Source organism: Pleurodeles waltl, chromosome 5 (assembly GCF_031143425.1).
Source record: "Pleurodeles waltl isolate 20211129_DDA chromosome 5, aPleWal1.hap1.20221129, whole genome shotgun sequence".
NCBI classification, from domain to species: Eukaryota; Metazoa; Chordata; class Amphibia; order Caudata; family Salamandridae; genus Pleurodeles; species Pleurodeles waltl.
In genome coordinates, this window is record NC_090444.1 from 153,940,906 (window position 1) to 153,968,429 (window position 27,524).

Consider the following 27,524-nt stretch of genomic DNA (forward strand, 5'->3'; position numbering starts at 1 on the left):
TCTCACCTCCCCCTGCAGGAACTGTAACACCTGGCGGTGAGCCTCAAAGGCTCACCCCCTTTGTTACAGCACCCCAGGGCACTCCAGCTATTGGAGTTGCCCGCCCCCTCCGGCCACGGCCCCACTTTTGGCGGCAAGGCCGGAGAAGATAATGAGAAAAACAAGGAGGAGTCACTGGCCAGTCAGGACAGCCCCTAAGGTGTCCTGAGCTGAAGTGACTCTGACTTTTAGAAATACTCCATCTTGCAGATGGAGGATTCCCCCAATAGGGATAGGAATGTGCCCCCGTCCCCTCAGTGAGGAGGCACAAATAGGGTGTAGCCACCCTCAGGGCTAGTAGCCATTGGCTACTAACCCCCCAGACCTAAACACACCCCTAAATTCAGTATTTAGGGGCTCCTCAGAACCTAGGAACTCAGATTCCTGCAACCTAAGAAGAAGAGGACTGCTGAACTGAAAAACCTGCAGAGAAGACGGAGACACCAACTGCTTTGGCCCCAGCTCTACCGGCCTGTCTCCCCACTTCTAAAGACACTGCTCCAGCGACGTGTTCCCAGGGTCCAGCAACCTCTGAAGCCTCAGAGGACTACCCTGCATCTAGAAGGACCAAGAACTCCCGAGGACAGCGGCTCTGTTCCCCAAAGACTGCAACTTTGCAACAAAGAAGCAACTTTGAAACAAAACACGTTTCCCGCTGGAAGCGTGAGACTTTGCACTCTGCACCCGACACCCCCGGCTCAACTTGTGGAGAACAAACACCACAGGGAGGACTCCCCGGCGACTACGAGACCGTGAGTAGCCAGAGTTGACCCCCCTGAGCCCCTACAGCGACGCCTGCAGAGGGAATCCTGAGGCTCCCCCTGACCGCGACTGCCTGCTTCAAAGACCCGACGCCTGGTAAAGACTCTGCATCTGCAGCCCCCAGGACCTGAAGGATCCGACCTCCAGTGCAGGTGCGACCCCCAGGTGGCCCTCTCCCTTGCCCAGGTGGTGGCTACCCTGAGGACCCCCCCCCTTGCCTGCCTGCATCGCTGAAGAGACCCCTTGGCCTCCCATTGATTTCTATTGCGAACCCGACGCTTGTTTGCACACTGCACCCGGCTGCCCCCGTGCCGCTGAGGGTGTACTTTCTGTGCTGACTTGTGTCCCCCCCGGTGCCCTACAAAACCCCCCTGGTCTGCCCTCCGAAGAGGCTGGTACTTACCTGCTGGCAGACTGGAACCGGGGCACCCCCTTCTCCATTGAAACCTATGCGTTTTGGGCACCACTTTGACCTCTGCACCTGACCGGCCCTGAGCTGCTGGTGTGGTAAATTTGGGGTTGCTCTGAACCCCCAACGGTGGGCTACCTTGGACCCAAACTTGAACCCCGTAGGTGGTTTACTTACCTGCAAAAACTAACAAACACTTACCTCCCCCAGGAACTGTTGAAAATTGCACTGTCTAGTTTTAAAATAGCTATATGTCATTTATGTGAAAACTGTATATGCTATTTTGCTAATTGAAAGTTCCTAAGGTTCCTACATGAAATACCTTTCATTTGAAGTATTACTTGTAAATCCTGAACCTGTGGTTCTTACAATAAACTAAGAAAATATATTTTTCTATACAAAAACCTATTTGGCCTGGAATTGTCTCTGGGTGTGTGTTCCTCGTTTATTGCCTGTGTGTGTACAAGAAATGCTAAACACTACTCCTCTGATAAGTCTACTGCTCGACCACACTACCACAAAATAGAGCATTAGAATTATCTCTTTTTGCCATTATCTTACCTCTAAGGGGAACCCTTGGACTCTGTGCATACTATTCCTTACTTTGAGATAGTGCATACAGAGCCAACTTCCTACATATATCTTTTAATAATCACTCTGTATTACAGTTATGGCCATGATTCAGGCCAATTTAACATCCTTATTACACTATGACTGAACACTCTTCCTATGTTTAGGTGACCCTTCTAGTTTATTTCTCCTCTGTGGCTGTTTTGTGTCTTTTTCTGGGAATTGTGTTAGCCAGCCAGCATCTCTAATGGTGAGGCGGTGAAAGTGGTATTTGTAAGAAATGGCTCCCTGTTGCAGATACCCCCCACTTTTTGCCTGATACTGATGCTGACTTGACTGAGAAGTGTGCTGGGACCCTGCTAACCAGGCCCCAGCACCAGTGTTCTTTCACCTAAAATGTACCATTGTCTCCACAATTGGCACACCCCTGGCACCCAGGTAAGTCCCTTGTAACTGGTACCCCTGGTACCAAGGGCCCTGATGCCAGGGAAGGTCCCTAAGGGCTGCAGCATGTCTTATGCCACCCTAGGGACCCCTCACTCAGCACAGACACACTGCTTGCCAGCTTGTGTGTGCTGGTGGGGAGAAAATGACTAAGTCGACATGGCACTCCCCTCAGGGTGCCATGCCAACCTCACACTGCTTGTGGCATAGGTAAGTCACCCCTCTAGCAGGCCTTACAGCCCTAAGGCAGGGTGCACTATACCACAGGTGAGGGCATATGTGCATGAGCACTATGCCCCTACAGTGTCTAAGCAAAACCTTAGACATTGTAAGTGCAGGGTAGCCATAAGAGCATATGGTCTGGGAGTCTGTCAAAAACGAACTCCACAGCTCCATAATGGCTACACTGAATACTGGGAAGTTTAGTATCAAACTTCTCAGAATAATAAACCCACACTGATGCCAGTGTTGGATTTATTAAAAAAATGCACACAGAGGGCATCTTAGAGATGCCCCCTGTATTTTACCCAATTGTTCAGTGCAGGACTGACTGGTCTCTGCAAGCCTTCTGCTGAGAGACGAGTTTCTGACCCCATGCGGTGAGAGCCTTTGTGCTCTCTGAGGACAGAAACAAAGCCTGCTCTGGGTGGAGGTGCTTCACACCTCCCCCCTGCAGGAACTGTCACACCTAGCAGTGAGCTTCAAAGGCTCAAGCTTCGTGTTACAATGCCCCAGGGCACTCCAGCTAGTGGAGATGCCCGCCCCCTGGACACAGCCCCCACTTTTGGCGGCAAGTCCAGGAGAGATAATGAGAAAAACAAGGAGGAGTCACTGGCAAGTCAGGACAGCCCCTAAGGTGTCCTGAGCTGAGGTGACTCTGACTTTTAGAAATCCTCCATCTTGTAGAAGGAGGATTCCCCCAATAGGGATAGGAATGTGACCCCCTCCCCTTGGGAGGAGGCACAAAGAGGGTGTACCCACCCTCAGGGCTAGTAGCCATTGGCTACTAACCCCCCAGACCTAAACACGCCCTTAAATTTAGTATTTAAGGGCTCCCCTGAACCTAAGAATTTAGATTCCTGCAACTACAAGAAGAAGAGGACTGATGAGCTGAAAACCCCTGCAGAAGAAGAAAGAAGACACCAACTGCTTTGGCCCCAGTCCTACCGGCCTGTCTCCTGCCTTCTAAAGAACCCTGCTCCAGCGACGCTTTCTCCAGGACCAGCGACCTCTGAATCGTCAGAGGACTGCCCTGCTTCCAAGAGACCAAGAAACTCCCGAGGACAGCGGCACTGCTCCAAAAGAACTGCGACTTTGTTTCAAGGAGCAGATTTAAAGACCCCTGCAACTCCCCGCAAGAAGCGTGAGACTTGCAACACTGCACCCGGCGACCCCGACTCGACTGGTGGAGAACCAACACCTCAGGGAGGACCCTCCGGCGACTCAGAGTCCGTGAGTAACCAAAGTTGTCCTCCCTGAGCCCCCACAGCGACGCCTGCAGAGGGAATCCTGAGGCTCCCCCTGACCGCGACTGCCTGAACTCCATTTCCCGACGGCTGGAAAAGACCCTGCACCCGCAGCCCCCAGCACCTAAAGGAACGGAACTCCTGTGCAGGAGTGACCCCCAGGAAGCCCTCTCCCTTGCCCAGGTGGTGGCTACCCCGAGGAGCCCCCCCTTTGCCAGCCGGCAACGCTGAAGAGATCCTGTAGGAAGTTGGCTCTGTATGTGCTATTTCAAAGTAAGGAATAGCATGCACAGAGTCCAAGGGTTCCCCTTAGAGGTAAAATAGTGGTAAAAATAGATAATACTAATGCTCTATTTTGTGGTAGTGTGGTCGAGCAGTAGGCTTATCCAAGGAGTAGTGTTAAGCATTTGTTGTACATACACATAGACAATAAATGAGGTACACACACTCAGAGACAAATCCAGCCAATAGGTTTTGTTATAGAAAAATATCTTTTCTTAATTTATTTTAAGAACCACAGGTTCAAATTCTACATGTAATATCTCATTCGAGAGGTATTGCAGGTAAGTACTTTAGGAACTTCAAATCATCAAAATTGCATGTATACTTTTCAAGTTATTCACAAATAGCTGTTTTAAAAGTGGACACTTAGTGCAATTTTCACAGTTCCTAGGGGAGGTAAGTATTTGTTAGGTTAACCAGGTAAGTAAGACACTTACAGGGCTTAGTTCTTGGTCCAAGGTAGCCCACCGTTGGGGGTTCAGAGCAACCCCAAAGTCACCACACCAGCAGCTCAGGGCCGGTCAGGTGCAGAGTTCAAAGTGGTGCCCAAAACACATAGGCTAGAATGGAGAGAAGGGGGTGCCCCGGTTCCGGTCTGCTTGCAGGTAAGTACCCGCGTCTTCGGAGGGCAGACCAGGGGGGTTTTGTAGGGCACCGGGGGGGACACAAGCCCACACAGAAATTTCACCGTCAGCAGCGCGGGGGCGGCCGGGTGCAGTGTAGAAACAAGCGTCGGGTTTGTAATGGAAGTCAATGGGAGATCTAGGGATCTCTTCAGCGCTGCAGGCAGGCAAGGGGGGGGTTCCTCGGGGAAACCTCCACTTGGTCAAGGGAGAGGGACTCCTGGGGGTCACTCCTCCAGTGAAAGTCCGGTCCTTCAGGTCCTGGGGGCTGCGGGTGCAGGGTCTCTCCCAGGTGTCGGGACTTAGGATTCAAAGAGTCGCGGTCAGGGGAAGCCTCGGGATTCCCTCTGCAGGCGGCGCTGTGGGGGCTCAGGGGGGGACAGGTTTTTGTACTCACAGTCTTAGAGTAGTCCTGGGGTCCCTCCTGAGGTGTTGGTTCGCCACCAGCCGAGTCGGGGTCGCCGGGTGCAGTGTTGCAAGTCTCACGCTTCTTGCGGGGAGCTTGCAGGGTTCTTTAAAGCTGCTGGAAACAAAGTTGCAGCTTTTCTTGGAGCAGGTCCGCTGTCCTCGGGAGTTTCTTGTCTTTTCGAAGCAGGGGCAGTCCTCAGAGGATGTCGAGGTCGCTGGTCCCTTTGGAAGGCGTCGCTGGAGCAGGATCTTTGGAAGGCAGGAGACAGGCCGGTGAGTTTCTGGAGCCAAGGCAGTTGTCGTCTTCTGGTCTTCCTCTGCAGGGGTTTTCAGCTAGGCAGTCCTTCTTCTTGTAGTTGCAGGAATCTAATTTTCTAGGGTTCAGGGTAGCCCTTAAATACTAAATTTAAGGGCGTGTTTAGGTCTGGGGGGTTAGTAGCCAATGGCTACTAGCCCTGAGGGTGGGTACACCCTCTTTGTGCCTCCTCCCAAGGGGAGGGGGTCACAATCCTAACCCTATTGGGGGAATCCTCCATCTGCAAGATGGAGGATTTCTAAAAGTCAGAGTCACCTCAGCTCAGGACACCTTAGGGGCTGTCCTGACTGGCCAGTGACTCCTCCTTGTTGCTTTCTTTGTTCCCTCCAGCCTTGCCGCCAAAAGTGGGGGCCGTGGCCGGAGGGGGCGGGCAACTCCACTAAGCTGGAGTGCCCTGCTGGGCTGTGACAAAGGGGTGAGCCTTTGAGGCTCACCGCCAGGTGTCACAGCTCCTGCCTGGGGGAGGTGTTAGCATCTCCACCCAGTGCAGGCTTTGTTACTGGCCTCAGAGTGACAAAGGCACTCTCCCCATGGGGCCAGCAACATGCCTCTGGTGTGGCAGGCTGCTGGAACTAGTCAGCCTACACAGACAGTCGGTTAAGTTTCAGGGGGCACCTCTAAGGTGCCCTCTGTGGTGTATTTTACAATAAAATGTACACTGGCATCAGTGTGCATTTATTGTGCTGAGAAGTTTGATACCAAACTTCCCAGTTTTCAGTGTAGCCATTATGGTGCTGTGGAGTTCGTGTTTGACAGACTCCCAGACCATATACTCTTATGGCTACCCTGCACTTACAATGTCTAAGGTTTTGTTTAGACACTGTAGGGGTACCATGCTCATGCACTGGTACCCTCACCTATGGTATAGTGCACCCTGCCTTAGGGCTGTAAGGCCTGCTAGAGGGGTGTCTTACCTATACTGCATAGGCAGTGAGAGGCTGGCATGGCACCCTGAGGGGAGTGCCATGTCGACTTACTCGTTTTGTTCTCACTAGCACACACAAGCTGGCAAGCAGTGTGTCTGTGCTGAGTGAGAGGTCTCCAGGGTGGCATAAGACATGCTGCAGCCCTTAGAGACCTTCCTTGGCATCAGGGCCCTTGGTACTAGAAGTACCAGTTACAAGGGACTTATCTGGATGCCAGGGTCTGCCAATTGTGGATACAAAAGTACAGGTTAGGGAAAGAACACTGGTGCTGGGGCCTGGTTAGCAGGCCTCAGCACACTTTCAATTGTAAACATAGCATCAGCAAAGGCAAAAAGTCAGGGGGCAACCATGCCAAGGAGGCATTTCCTTACACAACCCCCCCCCAAACGAAAGAGGATGAGACTAACCTTTCCCAAGAGAGTCTTCATTTTCTAAGTGGAAGAACCTGGAAAGGCCATCTGCATTGGCATGGGCAGTCCCAGGTCTGTGTTCCACTATAAAGTCCATTCCCTGTAGGGAGATGGACCACCTCAACAGTTTAGGATTTTCACCTTTCATTTGCATCAGCCATTTGAGAGGTCTGTGGTCAGTTTGAACTAGGAAGTGAGTCCCAAAGAGGTATGGTCTCAGCTTCTTCAGGGACCAAACCACAGCAAAGGCCTCCCTCTCAATGGCACTCCAACGCTGCTCCCTGGGGAGTAACCTCCTGCTAATGAAAGCAACAGGCTGGTCAAGGCCATCATCATTTGTTTGGGACAAAACTGCCCCTATCCCATGTTCAGAGGCATCAGTCTGCACAATGAACTGCTTAGAATAATCTGGAGCTTTTAGAACTGGTGCTGAGCACATTGCTTGTTTCAGGGTGTCAAAGGCCTGTTGGCATTCCACAGTCCAGTTCACTTTCTTGGGCATTTTCTTGGAGGTGAGTTCAGTGAGGGCTGTCACAATGGATCCATATCCCTTCACAAACCTCCTGTAATACCCAGTCAAGCCAAGGAATGCCCTGACTTGAGTCTGGGTTTTTGGAGCTACCCAGTCCAGAATAGTCTGGATCTTGGGTTGGAGTGGCTGAACTTGGCCTCCACCTACAAGGTGGCCCAAGTAAACCACAGTTCCCTGCCCTATCTGGCATTTGGATGCCTTGATAGAGAGGCCTGCAGATTGCAGAGCCTTCAAAACCTTCTTCAGGTGGACCAGGTGATCCTGCCAGGTGGAGCTAAAGACAGCAATATCATCAAGATAAGCTGTGCTAAAGGACTCCAAGCCAGCAAGGACTTGATTCACCAACCTTTGGAAGGTGGCAGGGGCATTCTTTAAACCAAAGGGCATAACAGTAAACTGATAATGCCCATCAGGTGTGGAGAATGCTGTTTTCTCTTTTGCTCCAGGTGCCATTTTTATTTGCCAGTACCCTGCTGTCAAGTCAAAGGTACTTAAGAATTTGGCAGCACCTAATTTATCTATGAGCTCATCAGCTCTTGGAATTGGATGAGCATCTGTCTTGGTGACAGAATTGAGCCCCCTGTAGTCCACACAAAACCTCATCTCTTTCTTTCCATCTTTGGTGTGAGGTTTGGGGACTAAGACCACTGGGCTAGCCCAGGGGCTGTCAGAGCGCTCAATTACTCCCAATTCCAGCATCTTGTGGACTTCCACCTTGATGCTTTCCTTAACATGGTCAGACTGTCTAAAGATTTTGTTTTTGACAGGCATGCTGTCTCCTGTGTCCACATCATGGGTACACAGGTGTGTCTGACCAGGGGTTAAGGAGAAGAGTTCAGGAAACTGTTGTAGGACTCTCCTACAATCAGCTTGCTGTTGGCCAGAGAGGGTGTCTGAGTAGATCACTCCATCTACTGTGCCATCTTTTGGGTCTGATGACAGAAGATCAGGGAGAGGTTCACTCTCTGCCTCCTGATCCTCATCTGTTACCATCAACAGATTGACATCAGCCCTGTCATGGAAGAGCTTAAGGCGGTTCACATGGATCACCCTCTTGGGGCTCCTGCTTGTGCCCAGGTCCACCAGGTAGGTGACCTGACTCTTCCTTTCTAGCACTGGGTAAGGGCCACTCCATTTGTCCTGGAGTGCCCTGGGAGCCACAGGCTCCAGAACCCAGACTTTCTGCCCTGGTTGGAACTCAACCAGTGCAGCCTTTTGGTCATACCAAAACTTCTGGAGCTGTTGGCTGGCCTCAAGGTTTTTGGTTGCCTTTTCCATGTACTCTGCCATTCTAGAGCGAAGGCCAAGTACATAGTCCACTATGTCCTGTTTAGGCTCATGGAGAGGTCTCTCCCAGCCTTCTTTAACAAGGGCAAGTGGTCCCCTTACAGGATGACCAAACAGAAGTTCAAAGGGTGAGAATCCTACTCCCTTCTGTGGCACCTCTCTGTAAGCGAAAAGCAGACATGGCAAGAGGACATCCCATCTCCTTTTGAGTTTTTCTGGGAGCCCCATGATCATGCCTTTAAATGTCTTGTTGAACCTCTCAACCAAGCCATTAGTTTGTGGATGGTATGGTGTAGTGAATTTATAAGTCACTCCACACTCATTCCACATGTGCTTTAGGTATGCTGACATGAAGTTGGTACCTCTGTCAGACACCACCTCCTTAGGGAAACCCACTCTGGTAAAGATACCAATGAGGGCCTTGGCTACTGCAGGGGCAGTAGTCGACCTAAGGGGAATAGCTTCAGGATACCTGGTAGCATGATCCACTACTACCAGGATATACATATTTCCTGAGGCTGTGGGAGGTTCTAGTGGACCAACTATGTCCACACCCACTCTTTCAAAGGGAACCCCCACCACTGGAAGTGGAATGAGGGGGGCCTTTGGATGTCCACCTGTCTTACCACTGGCTTGACAGGTGGGGCAGGAGAGGCAAAACTCCTTAACCATGTTGGACATATTGGGCCAGTAGAAGTGGTTGACTAACCTCTCCCACGTCTTGGTTTGTCCCAAATGTCCAGCAAGGGGAATGTCATGGGCCAATGTTAGGATGAACTTCCTGAACAGCTGAGGCACTACCACTCTCCTAGTGGCACCAGGTTTGGGGTCTCTGGCCTCAGTGTACAGGAGTCCATCTTCCCAATAGACCCTATGTGTTCCATTTTTCTTGCCTTTGGACTCTTCAGCAGCTTGCTGCCTAAGGCCTTCAAGAGAGGGACAGGTTTCTTGTCCCTTACACAGCTCCTCCCTTGAGGGTCCCCCTGGGCCTAAGAGCTCAACCTGATAAGGTTCAAGCTCCAAAGGCTCAGTTCCCTCAGAGGGCAGAACTTCTTCCTGAGAAGAGAGGTTCCCTTTCTTTTGCTGTGTTGCAGTTGGTTTCCCAACTGACTTTCCTGTTCTCTTGGTAGGCTGGGCCATTCTTCCAGACTCCAGCTCTACTTGTTCACCCTGTGCCTTGCATTGTGCTCTTGTTTTCACACACACCAGTTCAGGGATACCCAGCATTGCTGCATGGGTTTTTAGTTCTACCTCAGCCCATGCTGAGGACTCCAGGTCATTTCCAAGCAGACAGTCCACTGGGATATTTGAGGAGACCACCACCTGTTTCAGGCCATTGACCCCTCCCCATTCTAAAGTAACCATTGCCATGGGATGTACTTTTCTCTGATTGTCAGCGTTGGTGACTGTGTAAGTTTTTCCAGTCAGGTATTGGCCAGGGGAAACCAGTTTCTCTGTCACCATGGTGACACTGGCACCTGTATCCCTCAGGCCCTCTATTCTAGTCCCATTAATTAAGAGTTGCTGTCTGTATTTTTGCATGTTAGGCGGCCAGACAGCTAGTGTGGCTAAATCCACCCCACCCTCAGAAACTAGAGTAGCTTCAGTGTGGACCCTGATTTGCTCTGGGCACACTGTTGATCCCACTTGGAGACTAGCCATACCAGTGTTACCTGGATGGGAGTTTGGAGTGGAACCTTTCTTGGGACAGGCCTTGTCTCCAGTTTGGTGTCCATGCTGTTTACAGCTATGACACCAGGCCTTTTTGGGATCAAAGTTTTTACCCATGTACCCATTGTTTTGTGAAGAGGCTCTGGGCCCACCCTCCTGTGCAGGTTTTTGGGGGCCTGTAGAAGACTCTTTACTATTTTTAGTTTTGGTTGTCTCATCACCCTTCCCCTGGGGAGTCTTTGTGACCCCTTTCTTTTGGTCACCCCCTGTTGAAGTCTTGGACACCCTTGTCTTGACCCAATGGTCCGCCTTCTTTCCCAATTCTTGGGGAGAAATTGGTCCTAGGTCTACCAGATGCTGATGCAGTTTATCATTGAAACAATTACTTAACAGGTGTTCTTTCACAAATAAATTGTACAGCCCATCATAATTACTTACACCACTGCCTTGAATCCAACCATCTAGTGTTTTCACTGAGTAGTCAACAAAGTCAACCCAGGTCTGGCTCGAGGATTTTTGAGCCCCCCTGAACCTAATCCTGTACTCCTCAGTGGAGAATCCAAAGCCCTCAATCAGGGTACCCTTCATGAGGTCATAAGATTCTGCATCTTTTCCAGAGAGTGTGAGGAGTCTATCCCTACACTTTCCAGTGAACATTTCCCAAAGGAGAGCACCCCAGTGAGATCTGTTCACTTTTCTGGTTACACAAGCCCTCTCAAAAGCTGTGAACCATTTGGTGATGTCATCACCATCTTCATATTTTGTCACAATCCCTTTGGGGATTTTTAACATGTCAGGAGAATCTCTGACCCTATTTATATTGCTGCCACCATTGATGGGTCCTAGGCCCATCTCTTGTCTTTCCCTTTCTATGGCTAGGAGCTGTCTCTCTAAAGCCAATCTTCTGGCCATCCTGGCTAACAGGAGGTCATCTTCACTGAGAGCATCCTCAGTGATTTCAGAAATGTGGGACCCTCCTGTGAGGGACTCACTATTTCTGACTAACACAGTTGGAGACAGGACTTGAGGGGTCCTGTTCTCCCTATTTAGGACTGGAGGAGGGACATTGGCCTCCAAGTCACTAATTTCTTCCTCTGTGATGTCATCATCAGAGGGGTTGGCTTTTTCAAACTCTGCCAACAGCTCCTGGAGCTGAATTTTGGTAGGTCTGGAGCCAATGGTTATTTTTTTGATATTACATAGAGACCTTAGCTCCCTCATCTTAAGATGGAGGTAAGGTGTGGTGTCGAGTTCCACCACCTGCATCTCTGTATCAGACATTATTCTGCTAAGAGTTGGAATACTTTTTAAAGAATCTAAAACTGTTTCTAGAATCTAATTTCAAACTTTTAACAAACTTTTAAACTCTAAAAAGACAATGCTAAACAGGGACTTAACACACAAGGCCCTAGCAGGACTTTTAAGAATTTAGAAAACTTTTCAAATTGCAAAAATGAATTTCTAATGACAATTTTGGAATTTGTCGTGTGATCAGGTATTGGCTGAGTAGTCCAGCAAATGCAAAGTCTTGTATCCCACCGCTGATCCACCAATGTAGGAAGTTGGCTCTGTATGTGCTATTTCAAAGTAAGGAATAGCATGCACAGAGTCCAAGGGTTCCCCTTAGAGGTAAAATAGTGGTAAAAATAGATAATACTAATGCTCTATTTTGTGGTAGTGTGGTCGAGCAGTAGGCTTATCCAAGGAGTAGTGTTAAGCATTTGTTGTACATACACATAGACAATAAATGAGGTACACACACTCCGAGACAAATCCAGCCAATAGGTTTTTATATAGAAAAATATCTTTTCTTAGTTTATTTTAAGAACCACAGGTTCAAATTCTACATGTAATATCTCATTCGAGAGGTATTGCAGGTAAGTACTTTACGAACTTCAAATCATCAAAATTGCATGTATACTTTTCAAGTTATTCACAAATAGCTGTTTTAAAAGTGGACACTTAGTGCAATTTTCACAGTTCCTAGGGGAGGTAAGTATTTGTTAGGTTAACCAGGTAAGTAAGACACTTACAGGGCTTAGTTCTTGGTCCAAGGTAGCCCACCGTTGGGGGTTCAGAGCAACCCCAAAGTCACCACACCAGCAGCTCAGGGCCGGTCAGGTGCAGAGTTCAAAGTGGTGCCCAAAACACATAGGCTAGAATGGAGAGAAGGGGGTGCCCCGGTTCCGGTCTGCTTGCAGGTAAGTACCCGCGTCTTCGGAGGGCAGACCAGGGGGGTTTTGTAGGGCACCGGGGGGGACACAAGCCCACACAGAAATTTCACCCTCAGCAGCGCGGGGGCGGCCGGGTGCAGTGTAGAAACAAGCGTCGGGTTTGTAATGGAAGTCAATGGGAGATCTAGGGATCTCTTCAGCGCTGCAGGCAGGCAAGGGGGGGGTTCCTCGGGGAAACCTCCACTTGGTCAAGGGAGAGGGACTCCTGGGGGTCACTCCTCCAGTGAAAGTCCGGTCCTTCAGGTCCTGGGGGCTGCGGGTGCAGGGTCTCTCCCAGGTGTCGGGACTTAGGATTCAAAGAGTCGCGGTCAGGGGAAGCCTCGGGATTCCCTCTGCAGGCGGCGCTGTGGGGGCTCAGGGGGGACAGGTTTTTGTACTCACAGTCTTAGAGTAGTCCTGGGGTCCCTCCTGAGGTGTTGGTTCGCCACCAGCCGAGTCGGGGTCGCCGGGTGCAGTGTTGCAAGTCTCACGCTTCTTGCGGGGAGCTTGCAGGGTTCTTTAAAGCTGCTGGAAACAAAGTTGCAGCTTTTCTTGGAGCAGGTCCGCTGTCCTCGGGAGTTTCTTGTCTTTTCGAAGCAGGGGCAGTCCTCAGAGGATGTCGAGGTCGCTGGTCCCTTTGGAAGGCGTCGCTGGAGCAGGATCTTTGGAAGGCAGGAGACAGGCCGGTGAGTTTCTGGAGCCAAGGCAGTTGTCGTCTTCTGGTCTTCCTCTGCAGGGGTTTTCAGCTAGGCAGTCCTTCTTCTTGTAGTTGCAGGAATCTAATTTTCTAGGGTTCAGGGTAGCCCTTAAATACTAAATTTAAGGGCGTGTTTAGGTCTGGGGGGTTAGTAGCCAATGGCTACTAGCCCTGAGGGTGGGTACACCCTCTTTGTGCCTCCTCCCAAGGGGAGGGGGTCACAATCCTAACCCTATTGGGGGAATCCTCCATCTGCAAGATGGAGGATTTCTAAAAGTTAGTCACCTCAGCTCAAGACACCTTAGGGGCTGTCCTGACTGGCCAGTGACTCCTCCTTGTTGCTTTCTTTGTTCCCTCCAGCCTTGCCGCCAAAAGTGGGGGCCGTGGCCGGAGGGGGCGGGCAACTCCACTAAGCTGGAGTGCCCTGCTGGGCTGTGACAAAGGGGTGAGCCTTTGAGGCTCACCGCCAGGTATCACAGCTCCTGCCTGGGGGAGGTGTTAGCATCTCCACCCAGTGCAGGCTTTGTTACTGGCCTCAGAGTGACAAAGGCACTCTCCCCATGGGGCCAGCAACATGTCTCTGGTGTGGCAGGCTGCTGGAACTAGTCAGCCTACACAGACAGTCGGTTAAGTTTCAGGGGGCACCTCTAAGGTGCCCTCTGTGGTGTATTTTACAATAAAATGTACACTGGCATCAGTGTGCATTTATTGTGCTGAGAAGTTTGATACCAAACTTCCCAGTTTTCAGTGTAGCCATTATGGTGCTGTGGAGTTCGTGTTTGACAGACTCCCAGACCATATACTCTTATGGCTACCCTGCACTTACAATGTCTAAGGTTTTGTTTAGACACTGTAGGGGTACCATGCTCATGCACTGGTACCCTCACCTATGGTATAGTGCACCCTGCCTTAGGGCTGTAAGGCCTGCTAGAGGGGTGTCTTACCTATACTGCATAGGCAGTGAGAGGCTGGCATGGCACCCTGAGGGGAGTGCCATGTCGACTTACTCGTTTTGTTCTCACTAGCACACACAAGCTGGCAAGCAGTGTGTCTGTGCTGAGTGAGAGGTCTCCAGGGTGGCATAAGACATGCTGCAGCCCTTAGAGACCTTCCTTGGCATCAGGGCCCTTGGTACTAGAAGTACCAGTTACAAGGGACTTATCTGGATGCCAGGGTCTGCCAATTGTGGATACAAAAGTACAGGTTAGGGAAAGAACACTGGTGCTGGGGCCTGGTTAGCAGGCCTCAGCACACTTTCAATTGTAAACATAGCATCAGCAAAGGCAAAAAGTCAGGGGGCAACCATGCCAAGGAGGCATTTCCTTACAGATCCCTTGATCTCTCATTGATTTCCATTGAAAACCCGACGCTTGTTTCTACACTGCACCCGGCCGCCCCAGTGCCGCTGAGGGTGTACTTTTTGTGTGGACTTGTGTCCCCCCCGGTGCCCTACAAAACCCCCCTGGTCTGCCCTCCGAAGACGCGGGTACTTACCTGCTGGCAGACCGGAACCGGGGCACCCCCTTCTCTCCATTGAGGCCTATGCGTTTTGGGCACCTCCTTCACCTCTGCACCTGACCGGCCCTGAGCTGCTGGTGTGGTAACTTTGGGGTTGCTCTGAACCCCCAACGGTGGGCTACCTTGGACCCAAACCTAAGACTTGTAAGTGATTTACTTACCTGACAAAACTAACAAAAACTTACCTCCCCAGGAACTGTGAAAATTGCACTAAGTGTCCACTTTTAAAACAGCTTATTGTGTTTTATGTAAAAAGTATACATGCTAATGTAATGATTCAAAGTTCCTAAAGTACTTACCTGCAATACCTTTCAAATGAGAGATTACATGTAGAATTTGAACCTGTGGTTCTTAAAATAAACTAAGAAAATATATTTTTCTATAACAAAACCTATTGGCTGGATTTGTCTCTGAGTGTGTGTTCCTCATTTATTGCCTGTGTGTATGTACAACAAATGCTTAACACTACTCCTTTGATAAGCCTACTGCTCGACCACACTACCACAAAATAGAGCATTAGTATTATCTCTTTTTGCCACTATCTTACCTCTAAGGGGAACCCTTGGACTCTGTGTATACTATTCCTTACTTTGAAATAGTGCATACAGAACCAACTTCCTACAGTATTCTACTGCAATTAGCATGGCAGATTTAAATTAGGATGCTAAATGGCACCATTTTCATTCTTTTGCTGCAGATAGAGGAAGAAGGTAAATGGAAGTGCTTTAGTTATATGCTGGGCTACTGGAATTAAATGGCAGGAAAAGATGAAATTAGGAGGCAGGGGTTGACCTATTCATGTGTCAAAAATCCAGTTATGAATTTACAATGCCAATATTTAAAACTCAAGCAAATGAGAGACTTATTGCATTGCAAAAAGATGACACTAATGTATACGATGTTAATTGTTTTTCATGAATATGTGTTTCTGGTAATTCTAATCTGTATCTTTATGCAGCTGGTGGACAAAGATCTCAGGATCCATATGCAAGGAGAAATGGTGTCAAAGTGCCTGGAGATAGAAGAATTGAGAATGGGGTAAGGACTCACTATTATACTTCTTCTGAACTGAATTGTTACTTTTGTACTGCTAGTCAAAACGCTAACCTTTTATTGTTGTCCAGCAAGTCCATTCTCACAGTTGTCAGGCTTAGACTTGGGCAATTATGCGATGCTCATTTGGCAGAGGAGTAGATGTGTGAGAATATGTCATTACTCAAGTGAGTCATAGTAGGTTCGAAACTCGCCAGTAGTTTGTGGTTAGAGAGAGGTTGAGGATGAATTTGAGGTTGAAGATTAATTTTTTTTTATTCAACCTCTTTTTATTGCAGTTTCAGCAAATGACAGTATCAACACCAACATACAGGTTAAGAAATAAGAGTTGACTTAACGTACTTCTTCCTCTCCTGTTTCATTGGGAAAAAGTAGCAGATTAAGTTTTTATTCTACGCATGCACACACACACATTCTCTTTCTCTTTCATATTCAATCACAACATGCCACTTTTTCAAAAATAGTCTCTCATCCTGTTTCAATGCAAAATAATTTTTTTCAGAGCTTGGAACTGCCACAGATCAGCTGACCATGAAGAGTTCTGGGCCAGCTTGACCTGCTCTACAGTGTCCGGGGCAAATCCCAGCACTCTGAGCCCATGGTCATCTGGCTCTGTGTAGCCCATCTCCTGAGAGCCTCTAGTATCTAGCTTTTTAAAGTATGCAAATTGGCTGCTTTCCCCCAGGTTATCGAATGGTTGTCCTCATTATCTGATTTTCCTCAAAGCCCTCTGGAAGGGGCAGTGTACCGATATTTGTTGCCTCACAGCAGTAGGGATTACTACACCTAACATTTGACACTTATGTCTCTTAATGTTATATTTGGAAACCTCAAAATTGTTCTACCTCTGGTAAGAGTTTGTTCAGCAATCCCAGAGGTCAGTCAGGGTCAACATGACGTTGTCTGCTTGTCTATGTGTCTGTATTACTGTTATCCTCTCCTCCCTTATATGGAGTTCTTGATAATAATTTCTTAAGGTGGTACTCTTCAACTTCCCTGGTCACCAAGGCTCCATTCTGATCCCTTCGATTACTTGTATGTGCCCTGGCTGTTTTTTGTCACAGCCTCTTTGCCAACAAGGAGCCCACCTAGTTAACTTTCATAGAAGGGTTGCTTTAATTGTAATGTAAGCCATCTCCGCTTTGTTAGTGCATAATAAATTAAGCTGGCCTTAGGATCCATGATTTTCCATCCACCTGCAGTACTTGGGTTAGCATTAATGTAATGCCTCCAGATCTCTCAACACTGCAGTCATCTTCTGCTCTTGTAATTTGGCCTTTCTCATCTAGCAAATATTGAGATTGACACCTCTCGCCACTAACTTAAAGGCACCCCAGGTTATCAAAAGGGAGATAGCTTTCTATTTGCTTACAAAATGTGGCTTTGCCCTGGACATTACTCCTTTATTGGTGGGAGCTGGGTTCATTTTCCCTCCTCCCTCCGAGCATTCCATTTATCATGGTCAGAAATATCATCTCTGTGAGCTCAATGGAGTAATGCACATGTAGCAAACTTCGTGATATAAATAATCAATCAGAGATTAGACTATGTACACATGGGAGTAAAATTTATAATGTATCGTCAGGGTGTATCACCTGCCAGGCATCTGTTACCCCCACTCCCTCACCTTGTACTTAAGTGCCACTGAGGTACGTCCTGCATGCCCCACTGCGCTACTGGATCCAGGGATGTGGAATTCCTATCGCCCAACGCCTGGGGCATATTGTTTGGGGTCAAGGACAACAAGTTTTCATGTTTATTTTTTCCTTGGGACAAGTAGGCCCAACCTTATGCAGCACAAACCCTTTGGCTGCCAGTTTACAGAGATTGGAACTTTCTGCAGTTGAGGTAATGTGTGTCCAAAAGTTGATGCTGTTCGAACTTGTATTTATGGTTCATTAATTGAAAGCCTTCATTATTAGGGGGAGCACTGTAACTAAATGTTTTAAGGTCACACTGCACTACTGACAGTGGTTTCAGTAGAAAAAAAAGTGTACACGTGTTTGAAAAGTTTAACAATATGAAGCTAAGTATAATGCTCCCAGAATACTCTCTGATTAGATGCAAATGTTTGCATAAGCTTGTAATTCCCTACCATGAAATTTTAGGTGCTATTTCTTTGAAGCGTCATTTAGTAAAATGTGTTGATGCATGCTAGTATTTCCCAAAATTATTCCTAATGGAAAATCAGTGTAACCATTGTCAACGCGATTATCGGGAGAAGCCAACTGTCGACATTTTTTGTGAGTCTTTTAGTTTCATTAGTACGTGTCTTGTTTTGACATGGCTTTTGTAACACTTTATTGTTGTGGGAGCTGCCAGGCCCTCACCTTTGTAACAATGACAAAAAAAAAAAAATCTTTTTGAACTCTAAAAGCACACATTGCCCCCAGTGGCATAACAAAGGCCCCGCAGCCTCACTCCAGGGGGCCCCTTCAGCACAGCACCTGCCCTGAGTGAATCTGGAGAGGGGGCCCCTCCATGTTCTTTGCAAAGGGGCATCCTCCAGTTTTGTTACGCCTCTGATTGCCAGTGTAGTAACTACTTTGTGTGCCAATATGCTCCTTATGGAAGAGCAGAATGCGATCACTCACAGTAAAGCCAGCCGATAGAGGGAGAAATAGAAGTTTAATAAAAACAAAATGTATTTGTTAACGCCAGACCTAATTAGGGAGCAAATTCTTAAAGAAAGTCACAAAAGTGCACCCATGGTATATGTCTTTGAATTAGTGGCTTTCATGAGAAGTATACCATGAAATCCTACCCCTATAAAATATTTGTGAACTGTATTTTAGCATGGGCAAATATGCATGTGTAGATTTGCTCATGTGACAATCTATTGAGCGTTTGCAAGTTCATTTTCCCTCCAACCACTTTTTTTTCCCCAACCCTGGACGAAGTTCTAATTCTGCCATTGTCAGGAGTACATTTCCAACCTTTCTTATTATGGGTAAAGATTAGAGAAAAGCTGGTGAAAATCCTTAAAACATGCAAGTTAGTATGTTTGCAGACTCAACGGCATTCCAGCCCTGGAACTATTGCTTACTGCTTCCTCCAGCGTTCGAAAGTGGTGAGCTGTCAGCAGGTGGGTTTATTGAAAGAAAGTGACAAGTCATGTGAGAGAATATTGGCAGTTTCTTTCTTATTAGGGGTGTTCAGCTCTTTAATGTAAAGCAAAAATAACTTGAAGGGACATTAAGGTGACAATCTCTGCTTGAATCCCCTGAAGTACACTTACCTAGGGTGCCCAGATATCTTTTGCCATGAAGAATCTTCCCTGGACCCTACCCCCTTTAAATAAAAAAAACCTGTCCCAACTGGGCCCAAAAAATAAATTTGATATCCTCAACCCCTCCCACTCAGAAACAATGTTAAAAAATATTAGAGTTTACTAGCTGGGGTGCCCCCCACACCACGACCACTACCACCTCACAGACCTTATTATGCCTACAAGGTGGTTATCATCTAGACCCAGTCATTATATGTCTCACGTGTCTAACTCTGGTGTGTGGATATCCCTGTTGAATCTCATTATTTGTCTTTTTGCTGATTTCTCCCTGTCCCTTTTATGCAATACTTCTTGCTTGGCGCTAGGTCCACTAGTCAAGTTTTCAGGGTCCTCTTCATCACAAGTGTTCAGAATCCCAGACCCTCCTCCTCACCACTAACAGTTCTGCCCATACCTCGCCAGTGAAACTTCAGGCCCATAGGAAATGTCTATGTATTTCAGATATTTCTTTTGTAGCGCCTGGTTTAAAAATCTGAAGTCCCTCTGGCTCTGCGGGGTTGCTGCAGAGAGATCCTGAAACAAGAGAACCCTGTTTTTTCTAACAGAACATGCCCAGTTTTCCTGGCTTTTGTGATTTACTTTTCTCTGTAATTGTGCATTTTCACAGAATCATCACAATGCACTTTGCTCTCCTGTTTTCTTCCCAACTTGGTGCTCTCACACTGCCTACAGGAGTTTGTGTTGGTTTCAAACATGCTAGCGAAGATTATTGAGAGGGAGGCACACATAATGCTACCTTCACATCTTCTCTGAGGTTATGAATCTGGAATTTGTCCCACCTGGATCTGTTTTCAAGATTTTTAAATGTGTCTTTCAGTAGTTGAATCTGTCTCTCAGGGGTCACAACCAAGGTGCCTCTACATGCTTTGATACTGGCTTGTTACAGTTTCCAGTATTGGATTCATTAAAATTGTGCCCCCTTCCCCCCTGCAGCTGCCCAGTGCCTCTTGCTTGTCTCCCCGAAAGGTGTTACCCATAAATTCAGCACCAGCAAAGGACTCACCGCCTCAAGATGAATTCAGAGGTCGGTGGCATTCCTCTCTGCCTCTATGCATGCTGTGCCCACATCAACCTAGTTAAGCTCATTTTCTGCAGCAGGCAGGGACTTTAACTGAACTGTGCCTTTATGGGGCCATGAGTACCTTTAGCTAGTTTCTGGAGAGGAGGCGGAGTTATCAAATTGCAAAGACTGGAGCAACTGGACGTTTGTCCTCTATTGGGCAACTTATTCGTGGGGTGGGGGGAGCACGGGGTGAAACATTTGGGCTGAAGCTTGGTTCCATTCCTGGTACTTCATCCTCCAGTAACCTGAAGGCGTTCAGCCTTCATGCAACTCTTCTTTCTGACTATCCTTCGGAAGAAAGATATTTCCTCTTTCAGTTTAGCATCAAGATCCCTGCATTCGCTGGACATCAACAGATACCAAAACAGTTATATTGAAAGGACCAAGCACTTGATATTCACAGACCAGCTTTTTGTGGGTTTTGCTTATCCACATAAAAAAAATGCCCCCTTCTCTAAAGAGGGGGTCGCAAGATAGATAGCGGCTACCATCACCTTTAGTAGCAGAAGTCTTTTCCAGATTCACATGCTGTGCATTATTTCCACCACCTAGTGGTTGGGGCTGGAATACTTCAATTTATTTAGTCTACACAGATGCCATTCATTCTCTTTGAGGTAAAGTGACAACACATTCAACAGGAGGAGTGGGAGAGACATTTGCCCTCTGCACTGGGGAGCCACTTGCACACATCTGCAGAGTGATCAGATGAATGAGCAGGTACTGCTGCTTGGAAGGTGGACAGATAAAAAAAATCAGTAGTGGGGAAAGTATTTCTTTGTAATCTGTTCCAGTAGTTCAAGTATGTTAATCTCTTGCTCAAGAAAAAACAAGTTTCTCTAACTGAAACAACATTGGTATCTTTGATTGATTCCAGACTCAAGCTCACCTGCTCTTTATCTCGTCACATTGTTGCTTTGAAATCTGAGCCATTGTGGCTTCCAGCTGAAGTTTAGAGCACATTCACCTAATTGGCAGAATTCTGGATGTTTTCAATGAGCTGAACATGCTACTACAATGACTTTGTTTAACATAATTTCAGGGTTATTAGTATTAATTATTTCTATTGTGAATCACCTTGAGACCCCCTACACAACAACTGGAAATGATTCAGAAATGTAAATCAGTTGAAGTTACCAAAACTGAAGAACTGTTAGCAGCTTGTTTAGACTTGCACTCTAATTACAAGGACATATTGTGAAAGAATCCCAAACTGCTTGATAATATCTTTGCCAGCTCCATGATGAGATTCTTCCCACTTGTTACACGGTGTCATATCTCTGCTCTATTTGTGTGGGATCCCAGTATGTGATTTTGGAATTATAAGTTTTAAAATCATTACCGAAAGTAAACATACCCATAGGAGTCATTGTTTTCTGTCTTTCTTTATGCAACCAATTACAATCAGATTGATTTTAGCAAAGTAAAACTCCACTCAAAAACATAATTTTGAAAATGGAAAATTGAGATAAATCCTACTCCTGTACTAAGTCTGTTAGGTTACAAAATGGCAGTACCCCTGCCTCTTTAGGAATTGTGGAGGCTGGCGTTTCTGTCGTGCCCTGTAGAGTTGGCCATTTGTAATTCAAATTAATGAATTGACAAGCTTTTTAGAGGGTATAATACTACCTAGGTAGGATGTTCCTACGCTGACTGATTGCAGGGGAGAGCTTTAATCAGAATAAAAGAGATACTTTTTAAATTACTTACAAAATAATGATTTAGAGGTGGTCAGACATAGCTCTATTGGGAGAGGGTTCCGCTACCTAGCAGCCAAAAATGTAAGAGTATGTCCTTCTTGTCTGGCCTGCTTAATGTATGAAGTCGTGAGGAGCCTGGCATCTTATGATTGGAGAGAGCGAGTAGGACAGCTGTTAGAGGTAGAGCAGACCTCTGTTGTCCAGAGCATTAAAGTGATGGACAAAGCCTTAAATTAATCTCTTTTTCTCACTGGGAGCCAAAGAAGTTATTTTAAGTGCACTGAAATGTGGTGATACCCAGGGATATTGAGTCAACCTGGCAACGTCATGCTGAATAACTTGCAGGCGTTAAGTAAGGTGATGAGGTAAGTCAACATATACAACATTGCCATTTTGCCGGGGTGTTGTGTTTGTGGCATGGATCACTGAAGGAGAGAATATATAAATTAATCCTAAGGACTTCTAAGAGTGTAAAGCGGGCTGCGGCCAGTGCATTGATCTGGGTTTTCAAAACAGAAGACATTTTTATTTTTATGAAGTGATTTCTGGCTGTCCTAGTTGGTGTAGGAGGAGCACCAAGCAGGGTACCTACTGAAATTGGTTCTCCCTAAAATTAGAACTTTCATTTTGTTCAAACTGAGCTTTGAGACAGCTTTTTTTTTAGCATTCAGGAGCCATTGCTGGCATGCAGGATTATCTGTCATCGAGGCAATTAGTTGGGTTTCCTCTGTGCAAGATGTGATGGTAAATCCAAACATTTGGACCAGTTGGGCTAGAGGGGTCATATAGGTATTTAATAATGTAGGGCTGAAGGACAATCCCTGGGGGCCACATATTATAGATGGTAGTTTGAGGATGTGAAAGGGGGTAGAGAAATATTTCGGTCACTGCTAAGCACCCCAAAACCATATTGAAAGTGTCTAGCCAGTCTTTTAAGGTCAGTGTGGTCGAGGTCCCTTCAACTAGGATGGTGAGTAGATGTTTGGTAACGGCCACAAGGACTGTTTCAGTGCTATATGTAAGCTTAAAGTGGGAATGTGAATCGGCCAGCAGATTGTTAGCTTCAGGAAGTTTAAGAGCTTGCTGTTAACTGTTATTTTAAATATCTTAAAAATAACTAGGAGCAGGGAAATAGGCCATAATTGACTACCACTGATGAGTCAGCAGATATGTGTTTTTATTTTGTTTATTTTTTTATTTAATGCGTGTATGCCAGAGAGACATATTGAAAAGCTGATTAGGAAAGGGACAAAGAATGCAATGGCCTAATTTCATTACATGCAGGGGGCAAGGGCCTTTTATCAATCAGTGCAACCATTTTCAGAATTCAGACTGTCTTGGACTCTCCAAGAATGTGTCTTTGGCTCTGTTTCATAACTCTCACTCCCCAAGCACAGAAGATGGTCTACCATCTATTGAGCTGGAGATTTCACAATCAGTAGGTCTGGAAAAAAAGAGAAAGCACCCAAAGCCCAGTTCATGGAAGCATACTCTACATTGGGAAATGTAGCAACAGTTCCACTTCTCCTGGGAACAACACACAAGGTGTCTTCTTTTCCATGCCTAAGAGTTTCAGTGGTAGAGAAAACTAACCACTGCCTGCAGCTGGAGAAAAAATGTGTTCATCTTGACACCACTGCCTGGCACTCCAGAGGGAGAGATATTTCAGTTATCCTCAGCTTGATAAAAAGTCACCAAAGACAATTGGGCGCTTGGTATTACGTACAATAGATATCAGATTTTTTTTTTGCTCCTCTCAACCTAAGGGTTTTTGCGGACCTTGTTCCTGCCATGATTGATACAAGAGGTGCAACTTGCCTTATAGAAGCAGGCAGTCGAAAGTTTGAAAACTGTCATGAACTTCTGGAAGTACTTAGTCCAAAAGAAAGGCCTAAAAGAGTGATTTGGACCTTGAAAAAGCTATCCAATTAATCATAAGAAGAAGATTTAGGATATTGGCTCTTTATCAGATCGACCATCACCTATCCGAAGGTGACTAGATGTTTGGCATTGATTTCGAGGATGTCCGTTTTCACATTCCTATCATTGTGAGATGAGACGGATACTTCTGATTCAAGAGTCAGAAAGATAATTGGGTATACAGAGGCTGCATTAGCCTTGTCAAAATGCAGTTAAGGCAGCATCTTAATGATTCAGGACTTACCAGAGAACAGTCAACCGCATGTTTTTACATCAACAGGGAAGTAGAGCATCAGAGCCTCACTCTAGGAGAGAGTGTTTTTTTGATACATTGGTTGAGGCAATTTGTTTGCACTTTTACTCCAGTTCTTGTAATTCTAAACATGATAGCAATTTTCCGACAATTGTAGGTATCAGAAAATTCTTCACCTCTTCCATTAAGCCTCACATGAGGCTTCCATCCAGGCGTGATCTTCTAGCCAGAAGACCAGCCCAGATCCGTTATCCCCGATTTCCACTGATAGGCTTGACTGCCTTGCTCCCAAGTTCTTGCACTGTATCTTATCTATAAGATAGCTGCATGAAAATCCTTAAAGAAAATGAGAATTGGTTCAGGTTTTTAATCTGATCTCATGTGAAGCAGGTAAACCCGAAAACTTGTTAAGAGAAAACAGCACTGCCTTTTCCTCATTTAGCAAAATCAGACTTGCATGTTTTGGCTACCAAAGAACATTTGGCTGCTTTCATAGCACATCAAAGTGCCCTATTACAGATGGACTGTATACCATTTTTCATTGTAGTAAGACATCCTCAAGAACTCATCCCTCTTTTCTGCCTAAGGTTATTTTCGAATTCAGTATTATTATCCATACATATACTACTGATACTATTTATTTCTTACAAAACATAGATTTAGTTCAAGCCTTTCCTCTCATCACCTGAACATTCATAAAGTCTGCCTTGAAGTACGAGGAAGTTTGGTCAATAAATTCCCTTCAACACTGAAGGATGACTTGCCTTGAAGGCTGCTTCCAAAGGCGCACCATCTTCTCAGACTGCTTCAGAGCCATTCAGAAACTTGACACTAAAAAATGTCCTTTACCCTAAAAGGAATTTGAAGAAAGCATTCATGATACACCTATACCAGAAGATGTTTGTGATTTAAAAAAATAAAAAAAAAAATGTGTTTTCATCAACTCTGTTACAGCCCATTTCGTGTTACACACCAGAAGAATAAGTTTAGGCCCACAAGCATGACCAAAGCAACCTGTCTTTTCATAACGAATTTACCACTCTCATTCAAGACTGGTTTTAAGCTTACATTCTGGAATGCTGCTCAACCAGCTGAAAGGTCTCTTTACACCTAGACGCCAAGGGGTCTTCTGTTCGTTTAGAAAATGTCAAACGTTTTCCCAAACCAAAACTATTAGTCTCTTCTATCATATCCTGCACACAATGGGCTACCAGACCCTTGATAGGTAAAGCAAAGGCACTTCCAACTAGAGAAAAAGCAGCCATCCCTCCTCTTGTGAAAAATGTTGAACCCTTTGCAGAACTGCTACCTGAAGATCTGTGCATTCATATGTAAAGCATCACTATCTGGTTACTGACGATAGAACAGACACGGTATTAGGTCAGGCCTTCTTGTCTAATGTGTGTGCATAGCCATTGTCAACTGTATTTCACTAGGTTTCTTGTCCCCTTTACTCCAAAGTTTGGGTTAAACTTGGTACTATATTCTACAGTTCACAATAATCTGATAACCACCGATGGAGAAGGAAAGATTATATCCCTGTAGTCCTAATTCCCCACCATAATCCTTGCACCCATCCCCTCAATCCATGTGCAATACCGGATGTTTCATTTAGTCTATGGTTGAAATGTATCTATTCTGATTTGTTGCTCTGGGATTGTAGTTGTACAATTTTAAACCAGTGAAAGTAGATATATGAATAGAACATGTTGACTTTGAATTGACCAATCATCATACGAAAACCAGCTTGCCTTTTATTGTAAGATGCAAATTTAATGATCTGAAGTTAGGGTTTTTCATATTGGTATGAAGTTATGAGAAATGAAATGCCAGTGCATGACCTTATTGTGTTACAATTTTCTTAGACTTGTTTTCTTTTGTAAGGTTAATACCCCTCGAATGGACATGACATTAGCTGAACTACAGGAAATGGCTGCCCGCCAGCAGCAGCAAATTGAGACTCAGCAACAAATGCTGTCCACCAAGGTAAATTTGAGTTTTACTGATTAGACTCGTGGGTAGCTGCCTTACAAGATTATTAATGTTAATTGCATGATGTTGTTAAATATCAGTTTTGAAGAGGCCATTTTGCCAACGCTTTCTAATGATAGTACCTTTTCTGTGTTGTTTTTTTTTTTTTTTTTTTGCAAAGAGGTAAAATAATTATAAGAAGTAAAACAATAGAATGCATTTTATGAGTGTTCAACTTAATATTGGAGACATATTATTACTTTTTGGTTGAATGTCTGTGTTGTGAGAACGGCAATCAGCTTGTAGTAGTGAATGTTGCTTTAGGAATGCTAGCTCTAACCCACCTGTACTTCTTCATGCACCCTCACTACAAATACTTACATTCCCCTTTGGTGGACCTTGTCTTTCTGTTCAATTCTTTAGCATGTTTGTTAACTCATCAGCCCTCCATTTTACGTGAAGCTAAAAATAATTTTTAATTTAAATTTGGTTTATTCACTCTTTATGTCATCTTCAAGGGCAATTGCTGATCTGGTGGCTGGGGTTGTTAGATCCACATTCTGATAAACAAGTTCCCTTGTCTTTAAAATTTCACTATGATGCAAATGTTCATTCTGTGCGCATCCAAGTCTCTCTTAGATGCCTTATCCGCTGTGTTACGGAGATGACAAGACATATTTGCTCATAAGTCAAAGAAAAAAATAATCCTACTTTGTTCAACCTGTTGAAAACAGAACTGTGAAGCTGTAGCAGGTGCTGCTAAGGCCAGTCACAATACTGACAGGGAAAGAGACTTGGATGCTGAGTCACTCCTTTAATTGGAACTCCTTGGCCTTAGGAATGGCAGTTTTGAAATAAAGATCTCTGATAATGTATACATTAGGGCCCACAGTGAATATCACTTGCCTCAAGAGGGTGCGATCTTGAGAGTACAGACACAACTACTGCAATGTAGAAAAGTGCATAATTTCTGAAAAGTCGGGAACTCACTTCATGTTAACACATTCAACCTTTATCTCTCCAGAATGTAGGCTGATCAAGGTTGCAAGCATGTTATGGGATCTTTGACCCATGGCTACTACGTACATCATGAGGGCTTTGTAGCCTTTGCTTTAAATGATGTCTAGTAATATTTGGAGCCCAGCTCAGTTTTGGAGCAACTTTTTGTTTTTAATGTCAAATACGTAGCTGCGTCTACAAAATAGACTTTGATGTGCTCATCAGAAAATTTATATCCCAGTATGACATGCTGTTAAGAGGTTTACTAGTTTGTACATAAGTGATCTCTTTAACCAAGAATCTTACAGCACATATGCTTTGGAATCTGAGTGGTCCAAACATTAATGTTTCCAAGACGATGGCTAAAAGTATGTTAGCGAATTGTGTAGGTGAATCTTTTGGAGAGATTCTGATTCTGATGTGTGCTTCACCTGATAGTCAATTCAACTACAATGCTCTACTGGTCAGAGTGGCTCACCTGTTCCATACCCAAACGGAAAATAAGATGAGGGTGAGACAGATATCATTACCTAAAATAAGACTGGTGGCAGTTAGGATTCAAGTTCTATATTTGTTGGCTCAAACATGAGTAGACTAGACTGAAAGACTTAGTGAATTTTTCTGCTTTTCTCTTGTCCCAAAAGGTGATGCTAGTACAAAAATACAGCGCCCTAATATAGCAATAAAGAACAATTGATAGCGCATC

The 27,524-nt window shown here is 45.8% G+C and overlaps 1 protein-coding gene across 2 annotated transcripts in view; it reads left to right on the plus strand.

Moving 5' to 3' along the window:
• TP53BP2 (tumor protein p53 binding protein 2) overlaps positions 1–27,524 on the plus strand; it is a 317,637-nt gene that overhangs the window by 75,393 nt on the left and 214,720 nt on the right. For both annotated transcript variants that reach the window (XM_069233831.1, XM_069233830.1), the window contains exons 4-5: positions 15,532–15,611; positions 25,733–25,834. In XM_069233831.1, coding sequence (XP_069089932.1) covers positions 15,532–15,611; positions 25,733–25,834 — 182 coding nt within the window. The remainder of the gene's footprint in view (positions 1–15,531; positions 15,612–25,732; positions 25,835–27,524) is intronic.